General features: G+C 44.4%; 1 protein-coding gene across 1 annotated transcript; it reads right to left on the bottom strand.

Moving 5' to 3' along the window:
* Positions 1 to 2,115: 2,115 nt before the first annotated feature.
* On the bottom strand, positions 2,116 to 19,372 carry MINAR2 (membrane integral NOTCH2 associated receptor 2). The gene is made up of 4 exons (XM_056514563.1): positions 19,208 to 19,372; positions 4,991 to 5,236; positions 4,022 to 4,200; positions 2,116 to 2,194 (listed from the first exon to the last, which is right to left on the bottom strand). Exons 1-4 carry the CDS (start codon positions 19,370 to 19,372, stop codon positions 2,116 to 2,118), a joined length of 669 nt encoding a protein of 222 aa, XP_056370538.1.
* Between the last annotated feature and the right edge of the window lie 416 nt (positions 19,373 to 19,788).

Below are 19,788 nucleotides of genomic sequence, written 5' to 3'. Positions count from 1 at the left end.
GTTCTTGTTGAGGACAAGTTGAACATGAGCGAGCAGTGCCCTGGCAGCCAGGAGGGCCAACCCTGTCCTGGGGTGCATCAGGGACAGCATCACAGCCGGGCAAGGGAGGGGATTGTCCTGCTCTGCTCTGAGCTGGGGCAGCCTCACCTCCAGTGCTGGGGTCTGTTTTGGGTGCCACAATATAAAAAAGATATTAAGCTATTGGTGAGCATCTGAAGGAGGGCTGTGAGGATGGTGGAGGGTATGGAGAGGAAGCTGTATGAGGAGTGGCTGAGATCACTTGGTCTGTTCAGCCTGGGACTGAGGGGGGACCTCACTGAGGTCTTCAACATCCGCACAGGGTGAAACAGAGGAATAGCACCAATCCCTTCACTCTTGTGATCAGTGACAGAACTTAAAGGAACGGAATGAAGATGAGTGAAGAGTTGTTTAAGTTGCAAAAGTTAATTCACCCAGGGGGTGATTCTGTACTGGAACATGTTCCCCAGGGAACAAGCCTGACAGAGTTCATGAAAAATTTGGGCAATACTCTCAGACACAGGGTGTAATTCTTGGGGCGTCCTGCGCAGGGCCAGGAGGGACTTGATGACTCTGATGGGCCCCTTCCAATTCAGCATATTCTATGATTCTGTGAAAGTATGCAATTATTTGTCTAAGTGTGCTCTCAGGGTAGGAAGAGACCAATGAATGTAGATCACAGAGATTACTTACTGGAAACTTAACTAGCAGAGTTGTTTCATTCATGGAATCATATAACAATTAAGGTTGGAAAACAACTCTAAGATAATCGGTACCAAATCTTAAATCAGCACCACTGTAATGACCACTAAACCATGTCCATACAAACCATGTCCACATGTTTCTTGAACACTTCCATAGGTGGTGACACCATCACTTCCCTGGGCAACCTGTCACAGTGCATGAGAACCATTTCAGTGAAGACTTTTTTTTATAAGATCCGTTCCAAACATTCCCTGACACAATCTGAGGCTGTTTCCTATTGTTCTGATACTTGCTACCTGGGAAAAGAGGCTGACACCCACATATCTATAACCTCTTCTCATGTAGTTGTAGAGAGCTACCAAGTTTGCCTGAACCTCCTTTTCTTAGAGCTTTTTAAGCATTTTTGCAATACACTGAACAATACTGATGCTAGTTTACTATGAATGTTATGTGATGATCTATCTTCTTCAGTCTCTGTCACTAAGAAATTTAAAGAAGCCCAAACTACTCAAACCAACAAAAGCAAAAAACTCACATAAAAAAAAAACAAGCACCAACGCACAGCAATATCTATCAAACAAAATTTTTTCTTTCTACAAGGTATGTAAAATAATACTGCATCAAATTATTAAAGGAGGGGTATCTATATTTATTGTTTTTAGAGTTAGCACATGGTACAGAGGAACCCGAGGCTCTCCCCTGATGAAAAGTCTGTCTCTCAGTCTGTTGAGCTGGCTGGTTCCTCTCAAAGCATTCAAGTGCTGCTTACTTTCCCATTTCCAAGCGCACAGCTCGCTTTACACAGACAACGAGCTCTCCCATGCGATTGCTCTCCGAGGGGCGCAGCGGCAAGCCCATTCCTTCAGAGGCGGGCAGACAGGGCACGAAGGAGCCCTTCCTTCCCTGCCGGCACTCCGCGCCCCTTCCCGGGAGCGGGCTGGAGCCGCTCCGCGCCCCTTCCCGGGAGCGGGATGGAGCCGCTCCGCGCCCCTTCCCGGGAGCGGGATGGAGCCGCTCCGCGCCCCTTCCCGGGAGCGGGATGGAGCCGCTCCGCGCCCCTTCCCGGGAGCGGGATGGAGCCGCTCCGCGCCCCTTCCCGGGAGCGGGATGGAGCCGCTCCGTGCCCCTTCCCGGGAGCGGGATGGAGCAGGCTGAGCCGCTCTGCCCGCCGCGCACATTCCCGGGAGCAGGCTGGAGCAGGCTGAGCCGCTCTGCCCGCCGCTCACATTCCCGGGAGCAGGCTGGAGCAGCCCAGGCTGGCGCCGCTGCCGCGAGGGGTCACCAGAGGAGCCCGCATCGCGACCGCGACCGCGGAGCGCAACAAACCCGACAGCCCCCTTCCCCCATATCCAAGAGAAACATGACATTATCCAAAAAAAAAAAAAAAAAAGTTTAGTCCAAACGTGTCTTCGCGCCTGACACGTTTTTGCTCGTTGCCGGCTCTCCGCTAGGTGACAGCAGTGAAATCGGACTAAAACAGCCCGTGGTGAAGTTGTGGAGAAAACGGCTTTATCCTTTCAACTAAGCCCTCACAGAGTAATGCAGTTGAGAAACTCGCATTATTGGCTGTTTTCCTGGAAATTACAAAGCTCTTTGCTTTTAGGCTTCCAGCCTGCAGGCCTCAATAATTTACAAATGTACGTCTCTGCATTATATGCAATGCACTTAAAGCAAATGCACTTGGGCTGGAAAAAAGTCAAGTATTGTTGGTTTAATGTGAGTAGTTACTTCATAATGTCAGCTATTAGTCTTGTAAAATACTCCCAAGCTCTTACTTTGGTAAACTGAATGGGCCTGATCTTTCAGACAGGAACCCCCATCTGCACTGAAATTGCAGCAAGGCAGAGTTCCCTTGTACAGTTACAGCAATGCCCAGTTTTGTAACAGCAATACGAATTTTATCCACGTGCATTTAAATACTGCTGCTCTTTTGCTGTTATCTGTATACCAGATTAAAGAAGTCAGCTTTTTTAGCTTGATTTTTTTTTAGGTTGAGTCTTCAAACTAGTTATAGTACGAGCTAGAGTAGGATCCAAGAAGTTATAACACATACAAGAATCAATCATGGACTAGATGGGAAGGAAGGAAAGAAATACACTTTCTGAAGACGAATTCATGAATTAAAGCACTGTAAACCTGCTGCAAGTAGGACACATTCTAGAACTCAGAGGGAACAGTACAAACCTTCTACCTTAGCTCTATTCCTGACTAATCCAAAGCACTTTTTTGTGGGACAAGAAGCAGAACTGGTATAACCTCAACTTTTCAGCTTCTGTGCCTTTGTGAGATTCTCATTCGAAAGGGAAATCCCTATCTCAATAGTATTTATAGTTCAATACAAAGGTATAAAGGGTTTGCAGCACCCAGAGTATCTTTTCAGAAAGGAAATCATTACTTGAGGTTCTTGTCTCCCTGTTCACTCACTTGTTGTTTTGTCATTTTATCTCATGTTTTGACCCTGCTGAATTAATCTGAGGTATATTAACTTAACTGTCTGTATGATCTAAATACTTCATTTTGTTCCTTCGATTTACAAAGAGCCTTTTTCCCAGCATGGTTATATAACTTTAATATTTTTCAGGTGTATTAATTCCACTTTAGACTTAGTACTCCACATATGTTGTTGTCACTCCATCTTTTGGGATGACAGAAATGCTATATGTTGGAAGAGGATGACCTAGTAGTGGAAGAACTTTGTCACACGTTTCAATGAATCTTTTTGATGGAAACTCAATGATCTATTTTCTGTTTTTCTTCTCTGAAAAAGTGTAAGAAAATATTTATGCATTTAGGCTGGCTTTTACTGCATGTTGCATCATTGCAACAATGCATTCACTCACTAAGTAATGTGCTAATTTTTGTTTTATCATCCTTTGTGACATCTTGAATGATGCTTTATAATGCTTTTCTAAATTCTAAAAATAGCATCATAAAAAGACAAAGAGGATGGTAGGTGTTTATTACAACAAATAGTCACTTGGTACTCTATACACACTACATGTAATGTACCACACACACCGACTTAAATAACTAGTCCAAAGAAGGCACTAAAAATATAGAGCATAGTTTTCCTTTTAAATTATACCTGTAAGGAGACATTCAGCCAGAATATTCATGCTCAGAATATTTGTTTCTTTTCAGGGTCAATTAATTGTGTTATACAGGAATGTTTTGAAGAAGTGATGTCAAATAAATTGTGCTTGTGACCAAAAAAAAAAAAGGAATTCAAATAAAACCAGAGAAGATAATAGTTTAATAAAAATATTTATTAAAAAAATTAATCATCATTTGGCTATACTAAGTAAGTAAAACACTAAGTGTAATTACAGCAATTAGGATGCAAATGGCTAGTACCATGAGCAGAAGTATTCGGCAATATTTTGAATGCTTTTTTTCTCTCTCCTTCTTTTTTAATAAGGTATCATACCCAGGAGTATAAATATCCCCCATCCAAAACTGTAGATCATTAGGATTTTCCTAGAAGAAAAAGCAGAAAATGAAATCAGTTTCTGTCTTTTACACACCAAGTCATTAGAACATACCCAGAAGTATTTTGGCTATCATCAGATACTGATTAATGAATTTAAGACATCACAACACATATGCAAGACACTTTCACTTGAATGTAGGTTGTGCTACTTTCCAGATGCTGCAAATGTTCCACTGGGGAAAATTAAAACCACACTTTTCATCCAGGAACAAAAAGTAGGACACCAGCCATTAAAATGTGTTTAAAAACCCAGAGCAAACTATGTTGTCTTCTCAAGAAGACATGACATTGTATAAACACAGCACTGACGTCCTTTTCAAAAGATGGACCAGCAGGAAAAAAAAATACAAACAAAACCCAAACAAAAGTAATCCTAAAAGAAATTTGTGCCAACACACAAGGAGGTGGGATCCTTTTTAGTGTGAGGCTGAGAAAAATATATCTAATTTGAAAACAGAATTTTGTTATGAACAATTATTAAAGTATTTAAATGCCACATTTGTATCTTCCCTACAACTCAGGGAAGCGGAGTTGTATACTGCTGTGGTTTAAGATTGTCTCTCATCAGAGGTCATGTATTGTAAAATTGAATTCCTAGTGTCTCACCAGATATGTAGGCTCCTTTCCTGATAAGACTCATGTTTGTGCCAGAAAATACCTCCATATTTACTTCAGTAATCCCACCTAAAGATCTAAGAGGGCTGCACAGTGGTTTATGCATGTACCACTCAGTTCACAGCAATTCACTTGCTCAAACTCAGCACAACAGCCAATTACCTTTATGTGGCTGGCCAAGTTAGAGTGCAGTGACTGTCTGTCATAGTCTTGCACAGTCCAGGCAGGGGTCTTTTTCTTCTCCTCCCAGTCATCATCCACATGGATATCACTATACAATGGGTTGCTCTTGATTGTGGATTTCAGGGTGATGGGAGTAATGTGCTTCCCCAGGGATTTGTCTATTATTTCTTGACTGACCCTGTTCAAGTCTAAGCCTGGCAGTTCAGTGACAGTTCTCTTTTCTCTCTGTAAGACACAAGGTAGATCAGAACCTGGCTTTCAATTGTATTACCTACAATACAGGTCCCCTTCCAGAATTATCACTTGTATTGCAATAGCATCATTTTTAAACTACACTTTCAACCATTTTTCTCCTTCTGGCAAACTTCTACAGTGAGGGTGCCTGACCACTCACTTTGGACAGATTTCTTCCTTCTGAGGAAAGCAGGTGGGTACAATCTGAACATTAAGTTCTTTTGCAAATGTGAACTGACATTTTAATGCCTGCTGGAAGAAAGAGAGCCTCTGCTTTAGTGAAACAGTGCTGTGGAGAACGGCAGTAGAGCATTATAATTCTGGTTAAGTGTGATACAAAAGCAAAGATGCAAGGACAAAGTAGAATGATCACAGGTGCAATGGTGTGTAAAAGAACCTCAACTGGAAATGCATCTCTGATACCAGGGCTGTGACTCAGAGTTTGTTCACACTCCTGAATCATAGATTGCTAGACCCATATTAGGATGTCAAAGAGGCTCTTCAGTCAATGAGGGCACTATCAGAATTCACAGGTAATTAAATACCTGAGCAGTCTCCCAATAACAAAAAAAAAGCTGTTAAATAAGACCTTTTAGAACATATGGGTGTCAAGGGAGGAAGAAGGAGAACAGCTCTAGTGGGATCATATTTTTGAGAAATCACAAGCTGCCTCTTAAAACAGCAGTAAGAATCCCTTTAGGGTTCTGTAAAATAGTATTTACAATAGTTTTCAACCTGTAATTGCATGAAGGAAAGCAATCAACTTCTCTAGTCCAAGCTATTCAGTATCTGTCACAATCTACTGTCCCCAAGACTTTCAATTAACCTGTCACACATCTGTGGTACTACAGTGCATCAGCTATCTAAGAGACCTGCTTTTTGCAGAGCTTTTGTCTTACACTAACATTAACATCTCTCAGAATTTTAGAACCACACAGAGCAAATTCATCTCTCCTCATAAGTACTTTTGTCCTTAGGAACTTTATAATGGGTCAAGGGGAGCCCTGGTCTGACCCAGTGGTCCTATGTCAGGTATGCTGGGAGGGGGCAATCCCCACCTCTCTCCTGCTCTCAGAAATCATAAAGTTGTGGGCAGCACCTGCTGCAAGATGCACATAAGGTAAAGTGCACGTAATAAACAGCCAATGAAGAAGTTGGGTCCTCAGAAACTTACTTCCATGTAAGGATGATTTTCACTGAATTTTTTCTTTTACTGAGATCTTCAGTGTTAAGTTACCACAGGCTGGATGGACTTCAGCTGCTGTTGTGGGTTGAGTGTTTTTCTATTACTGTCAATTTAAGGAATTTTTATTATTATCATCCTAACAGAGCTTGCCAGGTTACACCCAGGATCTTTGACAACTCTAGACAAAGGGGTAGGTGGGATTGGCTTCCAGAGGGGCACTTGTGTTTCTGGAGGGGCGACTCGTGTTTCTGGCGAGCGGAGCTTGGAGGAGGACCCCCTGTCTGCAGCCACGCAGCTGAACACAGGGGAGCCAGACCCTCTGCCATCACCTGCCCTGCATCTGCCCTGCTACAGCCTTCTGCCTCTGCGGACACAGCAAATCACCCAGACACCTACGGTGAGCGAGGAGCTGCCCGCTCCAGCCGCTCCCACCCGAGACCGGCGCGGCCACAGCCGCCCCCTCTCGCCTCCACTCCCGCCTGCTCTCTGCAGCTGCCGGGCTTTGCTCCATCTGGAGCACCGGGACCGAGGGCAGAAAGAGTGTGCCCACAGCTAAAGAAAGGACTGGAACTGAGTTATCTGTTCTGTTTTGTTGGTAGTTTTAATAACTGCTGTTGTTTCTGTTTGTACAGTTAGATATATTAGTAAAAGAGCTGTTATTCCTACCCCCTTATCTCTGCCTCAGAGTCCTTGATTCAAACAATTATAATACTTGGGGGAGTGGAATTAAAGTCTCTATTTCAAAGAAAAACGTCTGCCTTAATCAGCAGACACCTGTCCTTGAAACCAGGACAGTTGCAAAAGGGCTAGGGGCATGTCCTAGATTCTCCTTCCACCTTTCTGTTGGGGGCTCAGGGTATCTGACCTCCTGCATGCTGGCTTTGGGAACTGCTTTGATACTTCAGCAAGACAGTGAAGGTCCTCAAGATGATGGCAAACTGTTGGCTTCTTCTGCTTGAGTAATTTTCTGCCCTCCTTGTGGGCTGGTGAATCCACTTTCAGTGGAAGACAGCTGCTGTGTGCCATCACCTACTTCATGACTGCAGTGTCTGTGTGACATGCATAGACTCCTATACATTGCTCTGAGGCAGGTGTAGAAGGAAGCATAAGGACTGATTTCCTTCAGAAAGTGAAGGTGGAGAAGAGGAAACAACAGACTTTGTCTAAGAAACTCTAGGAGGAAGCATAATGCTGGCATGTCCTGCAGAAGTGACTAAGCATGTTTCCCATCAATAATTGCCATTAGTAGGTGGGTGGATCCTCAGTGACCTCCCATCCTTCTGTTGGTTCATATGTTCCACATGTCGTTCCTTAGCCTTCACATGTCCCCTGATAATATTACTCTCTGCATTGCAGTTACAGCTGGCACTGAAGCCCTCTGGGCTGTACTGACCAGATTTCAGCTGAGCTGGTGTTTTTAACTGCCTTTTCTTTCTGACTGCATTTTATTTTATTTACTTTATTTCTTATTTAAGATTTGTCATTGACCCTAATGACTCTTCCCTCGGGCTTGCTAAATAGTTGAACTTGGAGAACATTTTGTTGAAGAACACAAACTGTCTCACCAGGGGATGATTGGTCTCCCTAGGCTAAAATTTTGTGAAAAGAATGTGACTTGACAGTAATTTTTAAATCTGTTTTAGATAAAATTCTCCAAAACTTGGAGTAGATGGCATGATGCAAAAATTTGTTCATAAAAACAGTGTTTTGTGGCACAACTTTTTTCCCCTACTTTCTGAAGTACCTTTCTTTCCATGGGCATGAGAAGAGTGTGGTGGCTTGGAGCAGATGTAGAGAGGATAGATTGGGAGGGGCAACTGAGTTTTACCATGAGAACTGGACTGGAATTTGGGGTAGGATATGGTTTGCAGAAATTTTAGAGAACAGACATTGAAGTGACAAACTAATTGGAAGAATGTACTTGAATACAGCAGATGCTTGATTGCAGATATGTCCTACAGACCAGTTAGGGAAAAGGAAGGACAGAAGCTGGAATCACATGCAAACCCCAAAAGTTTTACGTCTAAGAAATCATACAAAGAAATATGAATAATATTGCATTAAACATATGCATTTCTAGAAGAAGAGAAACATAAGATTAGATAACAAAAATCCAGCTTGCTAGTACGAATTTCTGCAAAAGCTACTTTTTACATTTTCTTTTAAGATTCAAAACACATCCCAACCTTTGTCACAGACTTTGACTCATGCAGCAAATGTTCAAAGAAAAAGTATTGCAAGTATTACAGAATTCATACTATACACACTGAATGTAAGAAGACACTGTGAATGAGGGTGAAACAGAACAAATCAAAGGCAATTTATGTTATTATTCACTGAATGGAAGGAGTGAACCACAGATACTCAGAGAAGTAGTTATTAATGGCATTCACATAATGACCAGGTTGGAAGAGACTTTCAAGATCATTGAGTCCAACCCATGCCCTAGCACCTCAACTAGACCATGGCACCAAGTGCCACATACAGTCATTTTTTTAAACACATCCAGGGATGGTGATTCCACCACCACCCCAAGCAGACCATTCTAGTACTTTATCATTCTTTCTGTAAAAAACTTTTTCTTAATATCCAACCTAATTTTTCCTTGATGAAGCTTGAGACTGTCTATGGTTCTGTCAGTTACTAACTGGAGAAAGAGACCAACCCCCACCTGACTGCAGCCACCTTTCAGGGAGCTGTAGAGAGTGATAAGGTCACCCCTGAGTCTCCTTTTCTCCAGGCTTCTCCTTTTCTCCAGGCTAAACAACCCCAGCTCCCTCAGCCCTTCCTCACAGTTTGAGTTCCAAGCCCCTCATCAGCCTTGTTGCCTCCTCTGGACGTGCTCAAGCATCTCAAGGTCCTTCCTAAACTGAGGGGCCAGAGCTGGACACAGCACTCAAGGTGTGGCCTCAGCAGTGCTGAGTACAGGGGAAGAATGACCTCCCTGCTCCTGCTGGACACACTATTCCTGATCCAGGCCAGGGGCCAGTGGCCTTCTTGGCCACCTGGGCACACTGCTGGCTCAGGTTCAGTGGCTGTTGACCAGCACTTCCAGGTCCCTTTCTGCCTGGGCACTGTTCAGCCCCTCTGTCCAGCCTATAATGCTGCAGGGGGTTATTGTGGCCAAAATACTAGGCAGAGCACTTGGACTTATTAAGCTTCATCTTACTGGACTTTGCTCATCCATCAGCCATTCCAGGTCTCTCTGCAGTACCCTGCTACCTCTGACAGATGGGCATTCACTTCCAGCTTAGTGTCCTATGTAGATTTCCTAATGAAAGACTCAGTACCCTCATCCGTGTCATCAATAAAAGCATTGAACAGGACTGGCCCCAGCACAGAGCCCTGGGGGACAGCACTGGTGCTGATCCCAGCTGGATGCAGCACTGCTCACCACCACTCTCTGGGCCTGGCCATCCAGCCAGTTCCTAACCCATCACAGAGTGTTCCTGTCCAAGCCATGGGCTGCAGCTTTTCCAGAGTGTGCTGTGGGAGAGTGTCTAAGGCCTTGCTGACGTCCAGGTACACATCACCCACAGCCTTTCCTTCATCCACCAGGTGTGTCACCTGGTCATAAAGGGAGATCAGGTTGGTCAAACATGACCTACCCCTCCTAAACCCATGCTGGCTGGGTGTGATACCCTGTACAGGGCCATCCTGTAAGTGCTGTGTGATGGCACTCAGAATAAACTGATCCATTACCTTACCAGTTACTAAGGTCAGGCTGACTAGTCTACAATTACTCAAATCCTCCTTCCTACTCTTTTTGTGAAAGGGTGTCACACTGACCATCTTCCAGTCATTTGGAACCTCACCAGTGAGCCAGGACTGCTGGTAAATGATGGACAGTGGCTTTGCAAGCTCATCTGCCAGTTCCCTCATCTCCATGGGCTGGATCCCATCTGGTCCCATAGTTTTATGAACATCCAAGGCACTCAGCAGGTCTCTGACTGCCTCCTCCTGGGTAACAGGGGACCATTCTGCTCCCTGACACCATGTACCATCCCAGGAGGACAGCTGTCCTGAGGACAAGCCGTCTTCCACTAAAGACTGCGGCAAAGAAGGCGTTAAGCCCTTCTGCCTTCTCCTCATCTGCAGTTACTACGTTCCCTCCCTCATCCAATAAAGAACAAGTAAAGAACTTACTCTTCCTTTTACCGTTAATACATTGGTAAAAACATTTTTTATTATCTTTTACAGAAGTCGCCCTTTTTAGTTCAAACAGAGCTTTGGCCTCCCTAATTTTTTTCCTGCATGCTCTAGGTAGCCACCTCAAATACTTCTTGAGAGACCTGACTGTTTGGGGTTGATTACTTTTCCCCTTTTCTCTCTGTGGAATTTTTCCCATTGTAATGCTAAGGACCTGTTGGCTACACCTTAGCACGGGTGGGAGGCTGGGCAGGTAAAGCAAGTGGGGGGAGTGGCACTCCCTTTTGTTCTCTCTCTCGCCTGGTTTGGAGGAGAAGGGTGGCTGGAAAAAACCCCGCTGTGCCACACCAACACTGGGAGCTGTTTCCCTCGGCTGGGGGGCCCCTCAGCACCCTGCCCGGGACGACCTCCACCTCCACCTCCACACATCCTGTTGGAGCACCGGGATGGACACTGCCCGAGATCAATGAGCAGCGTCTCTCCTCCACCCTTCCCATCCGGGACACAGCCGCCGTCACCCCCAGCATCCCTCCAGCCACATGGGATCTGCACATCTTCCCCTGCTCTCCGGGAGAGGCTGGCGCTGCCTGCCAGCTGGGACGGTAACTGCACCACAGGGAAAGGTGCAGTTACTGGGTTCCTATTCTATTTGCCTTGATATACACATATAAGAGTTCTTTACTGGTATAGATAGATAGATAGATAGATAGATAGATAGATAGATAGATAGATAGATAGATAGATATAGAGATAGATATAGATATAGAGATAGAGATAGAGATAGAGATAGAGATAGAGATAGAGATAGATATAGATGATATAGATATAGATATAGATATAGATATAGATATAGATATAGATATAGATATAGATATAGATATATAGATAGATACAGATATATATATATAGATATATGTATGTATGTGAGATGTTACATAGTGATTTGTGCCATTATAATCAAAATAAACAAGAACACAAAATTCCAAGTAAGGCATGGACATGAGACACAGGAAAATCTAATTATTTCATTATATTTGTTTAAATCACTTTGCTGTAAATTGTTAGTTTTTTTTTTGTTTTTATGTATTTTTATTATTTTGTCACTGTAATTATGAATTGTGTCCACTTTTATGTATAAGGAAAATACAAGCTTGCTTGGACATGAGCAGGCTTGTCCCTGCTGTTACCTGCTCTCTAGGAGTGTAACCTGAGAGCATGTTCGAGCCTTGTCCAGACCTGCTGGGGGCTTGTAGCCACTGCTGCCTGAGTCCTAGCCAACACATTCGGGCTTGCTTGGACTTGTACCTCAGCATAGTGGGCATGCCACTGCCCACCAAGAGACTGCCTGTAAAAGGGCAGTGACCAAAGGTGGGACGGACGTGTTGGCAGAGCTCAGACTGCTCCTTATCAACGAACTAATAAATTGCCTTATTGATTGACCTACCTGATTGTGGTGAGTAATTTATAACATATACAGACCAGTAAAGAACTGTTATTCCAAACCCTGAACCCCTGCCTGAGAGCCCCTGATTCCAAAATTATAATAATCAGGAGGGAGGGGGATCTGCACTCTCCATCACCTCCTGCCTTTCTTGGCAAATACCTGTCTTTCAAACCAGGACACTGACCCTCCTTCCAAAGATTATACACCCTGTTTTTATTCCTAAGTTCCTCCAAAACCTCCTTGCCCATCCAGGCTGGATGTTTGCCTCATCGACTCGCCTTTCGGCACACAGGGACAGTTTGTTCCTGTGCCCTCAAGATCTCTGGTTTGAAGCACAGCCACCTTTCCTGGACTCCTTTGTTTTTAAGGCTGCTTCCCAAGTTACTCTCTGAATAAGTCTCCTAAATAGGCCAAAGTCTGCCCTCTGGGAGTCCAATGTAAAAGTCTTATTGATATTCCTCCTGATTTCACCAAGTATCTATAATTTCATGATCACTGTGCCCCAAGCAGCGTCCAACTAGCACATCTTCCACCAGCCCATCTCTATTTGCAAACAACAGGTCTAACACAGTACTTCCCCTGGTGGGCTCACCCACCAGCTGCATCAAAAAGTTGTCCTCCATACACTCTAAAAATTTCCTAGACTGCCCTTTTTTGGCTGTATGAAGTTCCCAGCAGATGTCTGGCAGGCTGAAGTCGCCTACAAGAACGAGGGCTGATGATCCTGAAACATTCTCCAGCTGTTTATAGAATAAGTCGCCCACCTCTTCATCCTGGTTGGGTGGACAATAGCAGACTCCCACTAGGATGTCAGCCTCGTTGGCCTTGCCTTTAATTCTTGCCCACAGGCATTCAATTCCATCATCATTCGTTTCAATACCTATGTCATCCAAAACCTCCCTAAAACAAAGGGCCACCCCTCCACCTCTTCTCCCTTTCCTGTCTCTTCTGAAGAGTTTGTAGCCATCCAGTGCAGCACCCCAGCTATGTGAGTAATCCCACCACGTTTCTGTGATGGCAACTACATCACAGCTGTGCTGTTGCACCATGGCCTCCAGCTCTTCCTGTTTATTACCCATGCTGTGTGCATTGGTATACATGCACCTCAGCTGGGCCACTGATTTCTCCCCTAAAACAGTCTTACCGCCCTTGGGCCTGCTTCCAGACAGCTCAGCTCCACCCCCTTCCCCCTTCAAACCTAGTTTAAAGCCCTTTTAACAAGGTCTGCCAGTTCATGAGCTGAAAACCTTCTGCCCTTAACTGAGAGATGGATCCCATATGGTTCCAGCAGGGCAGGTGTCATAAAAGCTGCCCCATGATAAAAAAATCCAAAATTTTGCCAATGACACCAACCCTTGAACCACTTGTTACTGATGTGAGTTCTCCTATTCCTTTCACTGCTTTTCTCAGCCACCAAGGGGACTGAGGAAAAAACTACCTGTACCCCTGTCCTAGCAACCACTTGACCCACTGCCCTAAAGTCCCTTTTAATTGCCCTGACACTCCTCTTTTCAGTCTCATCACTGCCAGCCTGGAGTATCAGCAGTGGGTAATAATCAGAAGCCTGGATAAGCCCAGGGAGTCACTCAGTGATATCCCATACCTGGGCCCAAGGGAGGCAGCAGACCTCCCTAAGGGATGGGTCCATTGACATATGGGGCCCTCAGTTCCCCTCAGAAGGGAGTCATCCACTACGACTGCCCTTCCTTACTTTTTGGTGATCTCTCTGACAGATGAATCATAACAGGGAGGCTCACTGGGCAGATGATTTTTTCTAAATCATCTAGCTGACTCTCCAGATCCAAGGCCTCATACCTTTTCTGAAGTGGCACCTGGCTAGGGGGTGGGGGCTGGGAGGAATTTTTATTATTACCTCCCTGAGCAGGGACCCATTTCCACTCCCCTTCATCCACCAGGTGCCCTTCCATTGCCTGACAGTGGGAGGCATAGGAGTCCACTGACTCTTATTGGACCTCCCTCAAAGTAGGAAAGGCTGAACTCCAATCAGTCTATTTCCCTTTCCCTAATACTCATTAGTCTTTCAACTTCCCCCCAGTGCTCGGCCACCAGCAAAAGGAGGTCATTCACGTGTTCACACTGCAGGCAGGCCTTCTGCACTACACCCCCTGACATCACCGATAAGCTCAAACACCCTGGGCAGGAATGGGTCTGCACAGATGCATCCTTTTTGGAGGATTTCACTTGGCTACATACACTTGTACTAACAACAGTTTTTGATCATCGGAATGGATCAAAACCATTGCTAACAGAAACTCCAAAACCAACCAGCCAACAGAAACACTGCAAATAACACAGAGCAACTCTTACTAGCAAGAAAACCTGCACGAACTGCCATGCAAACTGCCTTGCCATGCCCCCAGAGATGGTATGAAGAGCACTGAAAAGTGTAGATTAAATATGTTTGTAAAATACTTAATTAGCAAGATGAGAAATGCTCAAATCTGCAAACACATAATTCTGTTTGATCTACATACAACTCATGAACAAAAACACTGTTATAATTGTTAATACCTCATTTTTCACGGAGAAAAATATGTCCCTCTTTGACAGATTCAGACAGCTGTCATGTACAAGTACTAGTATTTTCCATAGAATTATGGAAATCCCAAAGATATATAGAGGGTCAATGTTATTTCCATTACTGAGTCAATATATGCCTACTCCATGTTTTTTTCATGTTGATATTTTATAATGCAAACCTAACCATTCTTTTCCCAGCCTGTCTTATGAGGTATCACCCATCAAACCCAGGACATCAACAGTTAAGGCTTGACCTTGGTTTCAAGCCCATCTACCTGAAAGAAGAGAGCAAAGAGACAGTTAAACAATAAATGAAATTTACTTCCTGGAACTCAAGATTTCTTTCCTTTCCCCCAGACAGAATCAGTTTCTCTGTTCCCATGGCCAGGCTCAGGTTCCGCCTGATGTTGGCAATGATGCTCACGGAAAGTAAGAAATGCTGTTGATGGGCAGCTACACCTAGAAGATTTAACCAAGGCAGTTCTACAGAAACTGAAAGCCACTAGATACTACAGGATTTGTTTCATAACAGCCTTCTCAGTCCTAATGAAAATTACTAGCAGGGTGGTCATTATAAATTTGGTAGTAGTTCATTTAATACTATAACCCTCCATTGTGCAAAAGCCTTGTAACAGATTGTGGAGGGTCCTCCCTGCACCCATAAGGACATTTTTCTAATGTAGAGATCTATTTTGAAGGCAGATGAAAGATCTGGAAGGCAAAGAACTGCTAGGCTGTAGGCAAGAGCCCCTGTGGTAGGAGTATCAACTGCATAGGTATTGCTAGACATTTGGAAAATAAAAAATCTCTTGTGTTATAAAGAATATTAGCACTTGAGAGCTTCCTTCAACCAATCACATCTCATAGGAGATGCTGTGGAAAAGCAATTGGGAAGGCAAGAATTAACCAAAGAGGAGATACGAAAGACAGTAGGGCAGACAGTTCACATCAAGGATTCCTGAGAAGCCTGAGCAGGTTCAGAGGAGGCTGCAAAGACGAACAGAGGGTTGGGGCACCTCTCTTATGAAGACAGTTTGAGTGAGCTGGGGTTGTTTAGCCTGGGGAAGAGAAGGCTACAGGGAGACCATGTAGAAGCCTTCTAATACATAGAGATGTCTGACAAGAAAGCTAAAGAGAGAATTTTTTCAAAAATACGACAAGAGAATTGACTTTCAATTGAAAGAGGGCAGGTTTAGCATTCTTCCTTGTGAGGATGGTGAGGCACATGAACAGGATGCCCAAAGAAGTTGTGAATGCTCCATCCCTGACAGTGTTTAAAGCCAGTCTGACTGGGGCTTTGAAGATACCTGCTCAAGTGGAATACATCTATGCCTACGGCAGGAGAGTTGGAACCAGATGACCTGTAAGATCCCTTCCAGCTCAAACACTTCTATGATTCTATAATTCTAGGAATGAAACTTTTCTTAAGGAAGGAAATGAAGGGGATCTGGATTCCTTGTCAGAGACATTAAGGCAACCTCAGGTACTGCGAAACTGAAAAGCCACCTGATATGGACAGGAAAGAGAACAGTAGATGGTTATAAAACCTTCAGCCAAAGTGTCCGGGATCTTTAGAAAAAAGTGAATATTCATATTGACTATTTTAATTGTGCATCATTAAGACTACTTTTTGTAATTAATTGTTTAGTTAAAAAAGGTGTTTTATCTGTCATTGGTAATGCAGTTCTGCTGGGCTGTGAGTGCATTATATAAAAACTTCTGTACAGTCTCAGTCCAAAGCTCCTGCCAGCCTCGCAGCTGGCTCTTATTGTGGCCAGTTGCAGATGTCTAGGGAAGAATAAGGCAAAGAGTGGAAATACGTAATGCACGTATGAGCCAGAGGACAAAGAAGTGACTCTAACCAGCACTTAACTTAGAGATTTTAAAAAACCCTCTTGTCCTGGTTTACTGAGAAACAAGCAAAGACAGGACACAGGCGTTGACTCATGTGTAAGGCCAAAAAAAAAACATGCCAAGAAGTAGCATGCTGCTAAGACTGAATGCTCTCTGCTGTCTTCCAAAATAGAGGGGGAAAGGGAAATATAAACAAGAAAGAGAAGTCTCAGAATTGCAGAAAACTACCAGGTTGACTACAGGGGAGACGTGCATGAGAAACAGCTATAGAGGATTAATCATCTGGTGTGCTGGGCATTAAAACATATTGTGGGGCAAAGAGTCCAGCAGGACTGGAAATTGTCAGGGTGATCAGAATGTGGTCAGCAGTGATCCATTTGCAGGAGAAAGTCTGTGCTTTTTATGCTGCTTTTCACAAGGAAGGGCCAAAATTCCTGGACTGCTTTATGGTTTGTTTTAGTCAAAGTAGACGATGGAAGTACATGCTAAGTGGTGAAGCTGTTTAGTTTGCCTGATACCAAAGAGAAAAGTGAGGAGAAACACCAGCAGCTTTTTGTCATTATGTGAAGCAGCTTTTTATAATAGAAACAAATTTTAAAACTTATAGGTGGAGAAAAAACATAAGCACTTCAGCGCATTTGAATTTAAGTGATCTCATAATACAGGTTTGGAAGAGACCACAAACATATCACTGAGCAGTCACTTTGCATAGGGAGCCCTCAGTAGCAGTAGTTTCTTAAAAGAATATTAACTTCTAAAGAGGAAAGTTAGGCTACTCTCAAGGTTTAATGACTTTAGGAATCTTTAGATCATGCACACATGTTCTGAAAATAATTCTCTCTCCCCCTCTCACCCCGTTTTTTCCGTTTCTGAATTAACTAACCCTTAACCCCATTATCTCCCTCATCTTAAAGTGAAATATGGTATTCCTGCACCATTAGTTCTCCACTGTGCCATCGTGTTTCTTCTAATGTCTGGAACTCATCAGTACTTTTCCCTTCATTTGATTGTCAGCAAAAAGAGAAAAAGAAGGCAAGCTCCTAAGGGAGAGAGAATGGCACAATGAATTTTATCTGGACAGCTTGAATTCACTAATGACTACACTTAAAAGTATAGATTGTGTCCTAGGTTTAACATTTATAAAATATACCGCTTTGCGAACTCCGTTTTTGGAGGCATGGTGAGTACAGACATTTCCTTTGAAACAGCCGTCCCGGGGCTGGGACACAGAGTTCCAGGAAAACCTTCTCGCTGGTGGCAAAAAAGCAGAGCGCAAGTCAAAAAGCACAGGGCTCCCTACACATTTTTAATCCTCCCGCAGCTCTGCAGCCCTGGCTCGGTGACAGCGCGTCCTGGTTGACAACAATGGGGAGAAGGATCCCTGCCGCGGAGCAGGCTCTGTGTGTGGCTGCCTCCCTCCTGCACAAAAGAGGGGCTTGGGCGGGGGAAGGGGGAGGCCAGCGTTGCACCATACCCTGCAGCCCGGGATCCCTCAGGCTCCGTCCCTTGTTAGGGCTGCTCGCATGGGACACGGCGGGCGCTCCCCGCCTGCGCTCCTTGGGGAGCCGCCAGCCAGGATTATACAACTCGGACGGAGCGGCTGGAGGCGGCGGAGCGGGCAGAGCGAAGGGTGTCTGGGGCAGGCAGGAACCAGGGAAAGCAAGGGGGGAAGCATGGAAGCGACTGTCACGGGGGGAGGACTTTTGCAGATAGAGCAGGACTGGAATGGACTCTGGGAGGGGACAAAGGGGTTTAGAGACCTGGTGGGGAGAAATGCCTGAAAAGGGAGAAGTGCGACGGGAAGTAGCTGTGGGAGACTTTCAGCATCATTCTCCTCCCTTCCCCCAGGCTCAAGCTTTTTTGGCTCTTACTCCTCATTCCCCCGGGGAATCCGACCCCCACCCTAAGGATCCTGAGAATGCAGACCCTTCTCCATCACCCCCCTCACCCCAGCCTCTTCTGTACGTCTCCATCCCTTGACAAGAACCAGACCTTGGAGCTTTTGCTCATGCTAGGGGTGGGGAAAGGCGAGGGGCTCCCCGGGCGGCAGGGAAGGAGCACTGTGGAGCAGCAATGGGGCCCAGAGGGGTGTGAGCTGATGCAGCTGTACCGCTGCTGATCCAGACATGAACTTCTCCTCCGCCAGCTCCAGGGCCTCTGCTAGGCACTGCACACTTACATTTGTACCAAGAAACTGCTGCTACCTCTATAATAACCTGGGTTAATCCAGACAGCGTGTTTCATGCTTTCAACAGTTGTCTTTCAGTATAACAGGAACGACAAATTCGAATGAGAATAAAAAAAGGGAAAATAAAAAGGAAGCTATGGTGAGCTATGTAGATAATATATGTTTGTAGCAAGAATCTTTAATGTCCCTCTAATGTGCCTTTTCATCAGGTTTAAAGGATATGACTTCACTTTCAGTCTTAAATCTGGGGCTTTTGTTACTTCTTCAGAGAGCACTTTCTGTGTACACCTTTAATACAATTAAGTGGTATTTGACTTCAGAAGACTACCTGGAAAATGCAATGAAAATGCTACCAAGAGAAGTAGAAAGCCTAACACACTGAAATAAAGTCAGTGGATCCCCCTGAAGAGAGAAACTCTTCTCATGGAGTCTGAGCCCCCCTGATATCAATGGGAAAATTTACAGGAATATTAATGATGCTGATTAAGAGATGCAGCAAGCTGAAACTACAGCTGATGTGTCACCATCACATAATTTTTCTCCTGATCCTTAAAATAAGGTAGAAAAACTAGGAAAATGTCACCCTCTTTTAGACCTTACCTGTAAATAGATCCTGTTGTGCCACCGTTGCACTCCAGGCAAAGCTGCTTCTGGGAATTTCGCCCAGTTAGCTGGTAGAAAGGCAGAGTTTTTCACTAAAGATTTCACCTCCAGTTGCAAGAATTTATCAGGATGGTTGTTGTTTGGCAAAACAGAGAGGTCCATGTTTCTGTGCTGTAGAGTAATAATGAAAACAGCCCCAGCTTCTGCTTCCTGGCTGTGCATGCTCTTTCTATTATTAATGACGTGAAGAAGGATACGACAGTTTCCTGAAACTGTATCTGACCCCTGTTTGGTATCAGGCTCACTTATATCATCTACCAATGACAAAAGTTTGTTTAGAAGTGGCAGAGCAGACAGGACAAGTTTCTGTAAGTGTCTGGCTTAAGTTTTCAGGTTCAAGGTCTATTTTGATAGATACATATGTGCTCATTAAAACTAACTGAGTACCAGTGAGTAAATGCATAAGACACTTAAATGCATACCAGCACTTCCTCAAATTATCTGCCAAAAATGTCAAGCCTACAATACTTCAAAGTAACATTTCTTCCCCCAAGAAAATTAGAAGCAGCTTCCAGTCA

This window comes from Oenanthe melanoleuca, chromosome Z, assembly GCF_029582105.1.
Source record: "Oenanthe melanoleuca isolate GR-GAL-2019-014 chromosome Z, OMel1.0, whole genome shotgun sequence".
Classification (NCBI taxonomy): domain Eukaryota; kingdom Metazoa; phylum Chordata; class Aves; order Passeriformes; family Muscicapidae; genus Oenanthe; species Oenanthe melanoleuca.
The sequence above is the reverse complement of the archived record's forward strand: the minus strand, read 5'-3'. Positions and strand labels throughout refer to the sequence as shown.

Excerpts from the sequence above, each read along its gene's own strand:
- MINAR2 (XM_056514563.1), bottom strand. The coding sequence starts at position 19,372 with ATGGACCTCTCTGTTTTGCCAAACAACAACCATCCTGATAAATTCTTG. Across the intron at positions 5,237-19,207 it reads ACAACAGGATCTATTTACAG|AGAGAAAAGAGAACTGTCAC; the intron begins GTAAGGTCTAAA and ends TGTGTCTTACAG. Across the intron at positions 4,201-4,990 it reads ACTTGGCCAGCCACATAAAG|GAAAATCCTAATGATCTACA; the intron begins GTAATTGGCTGT and ends TTTTTCTTCTAG.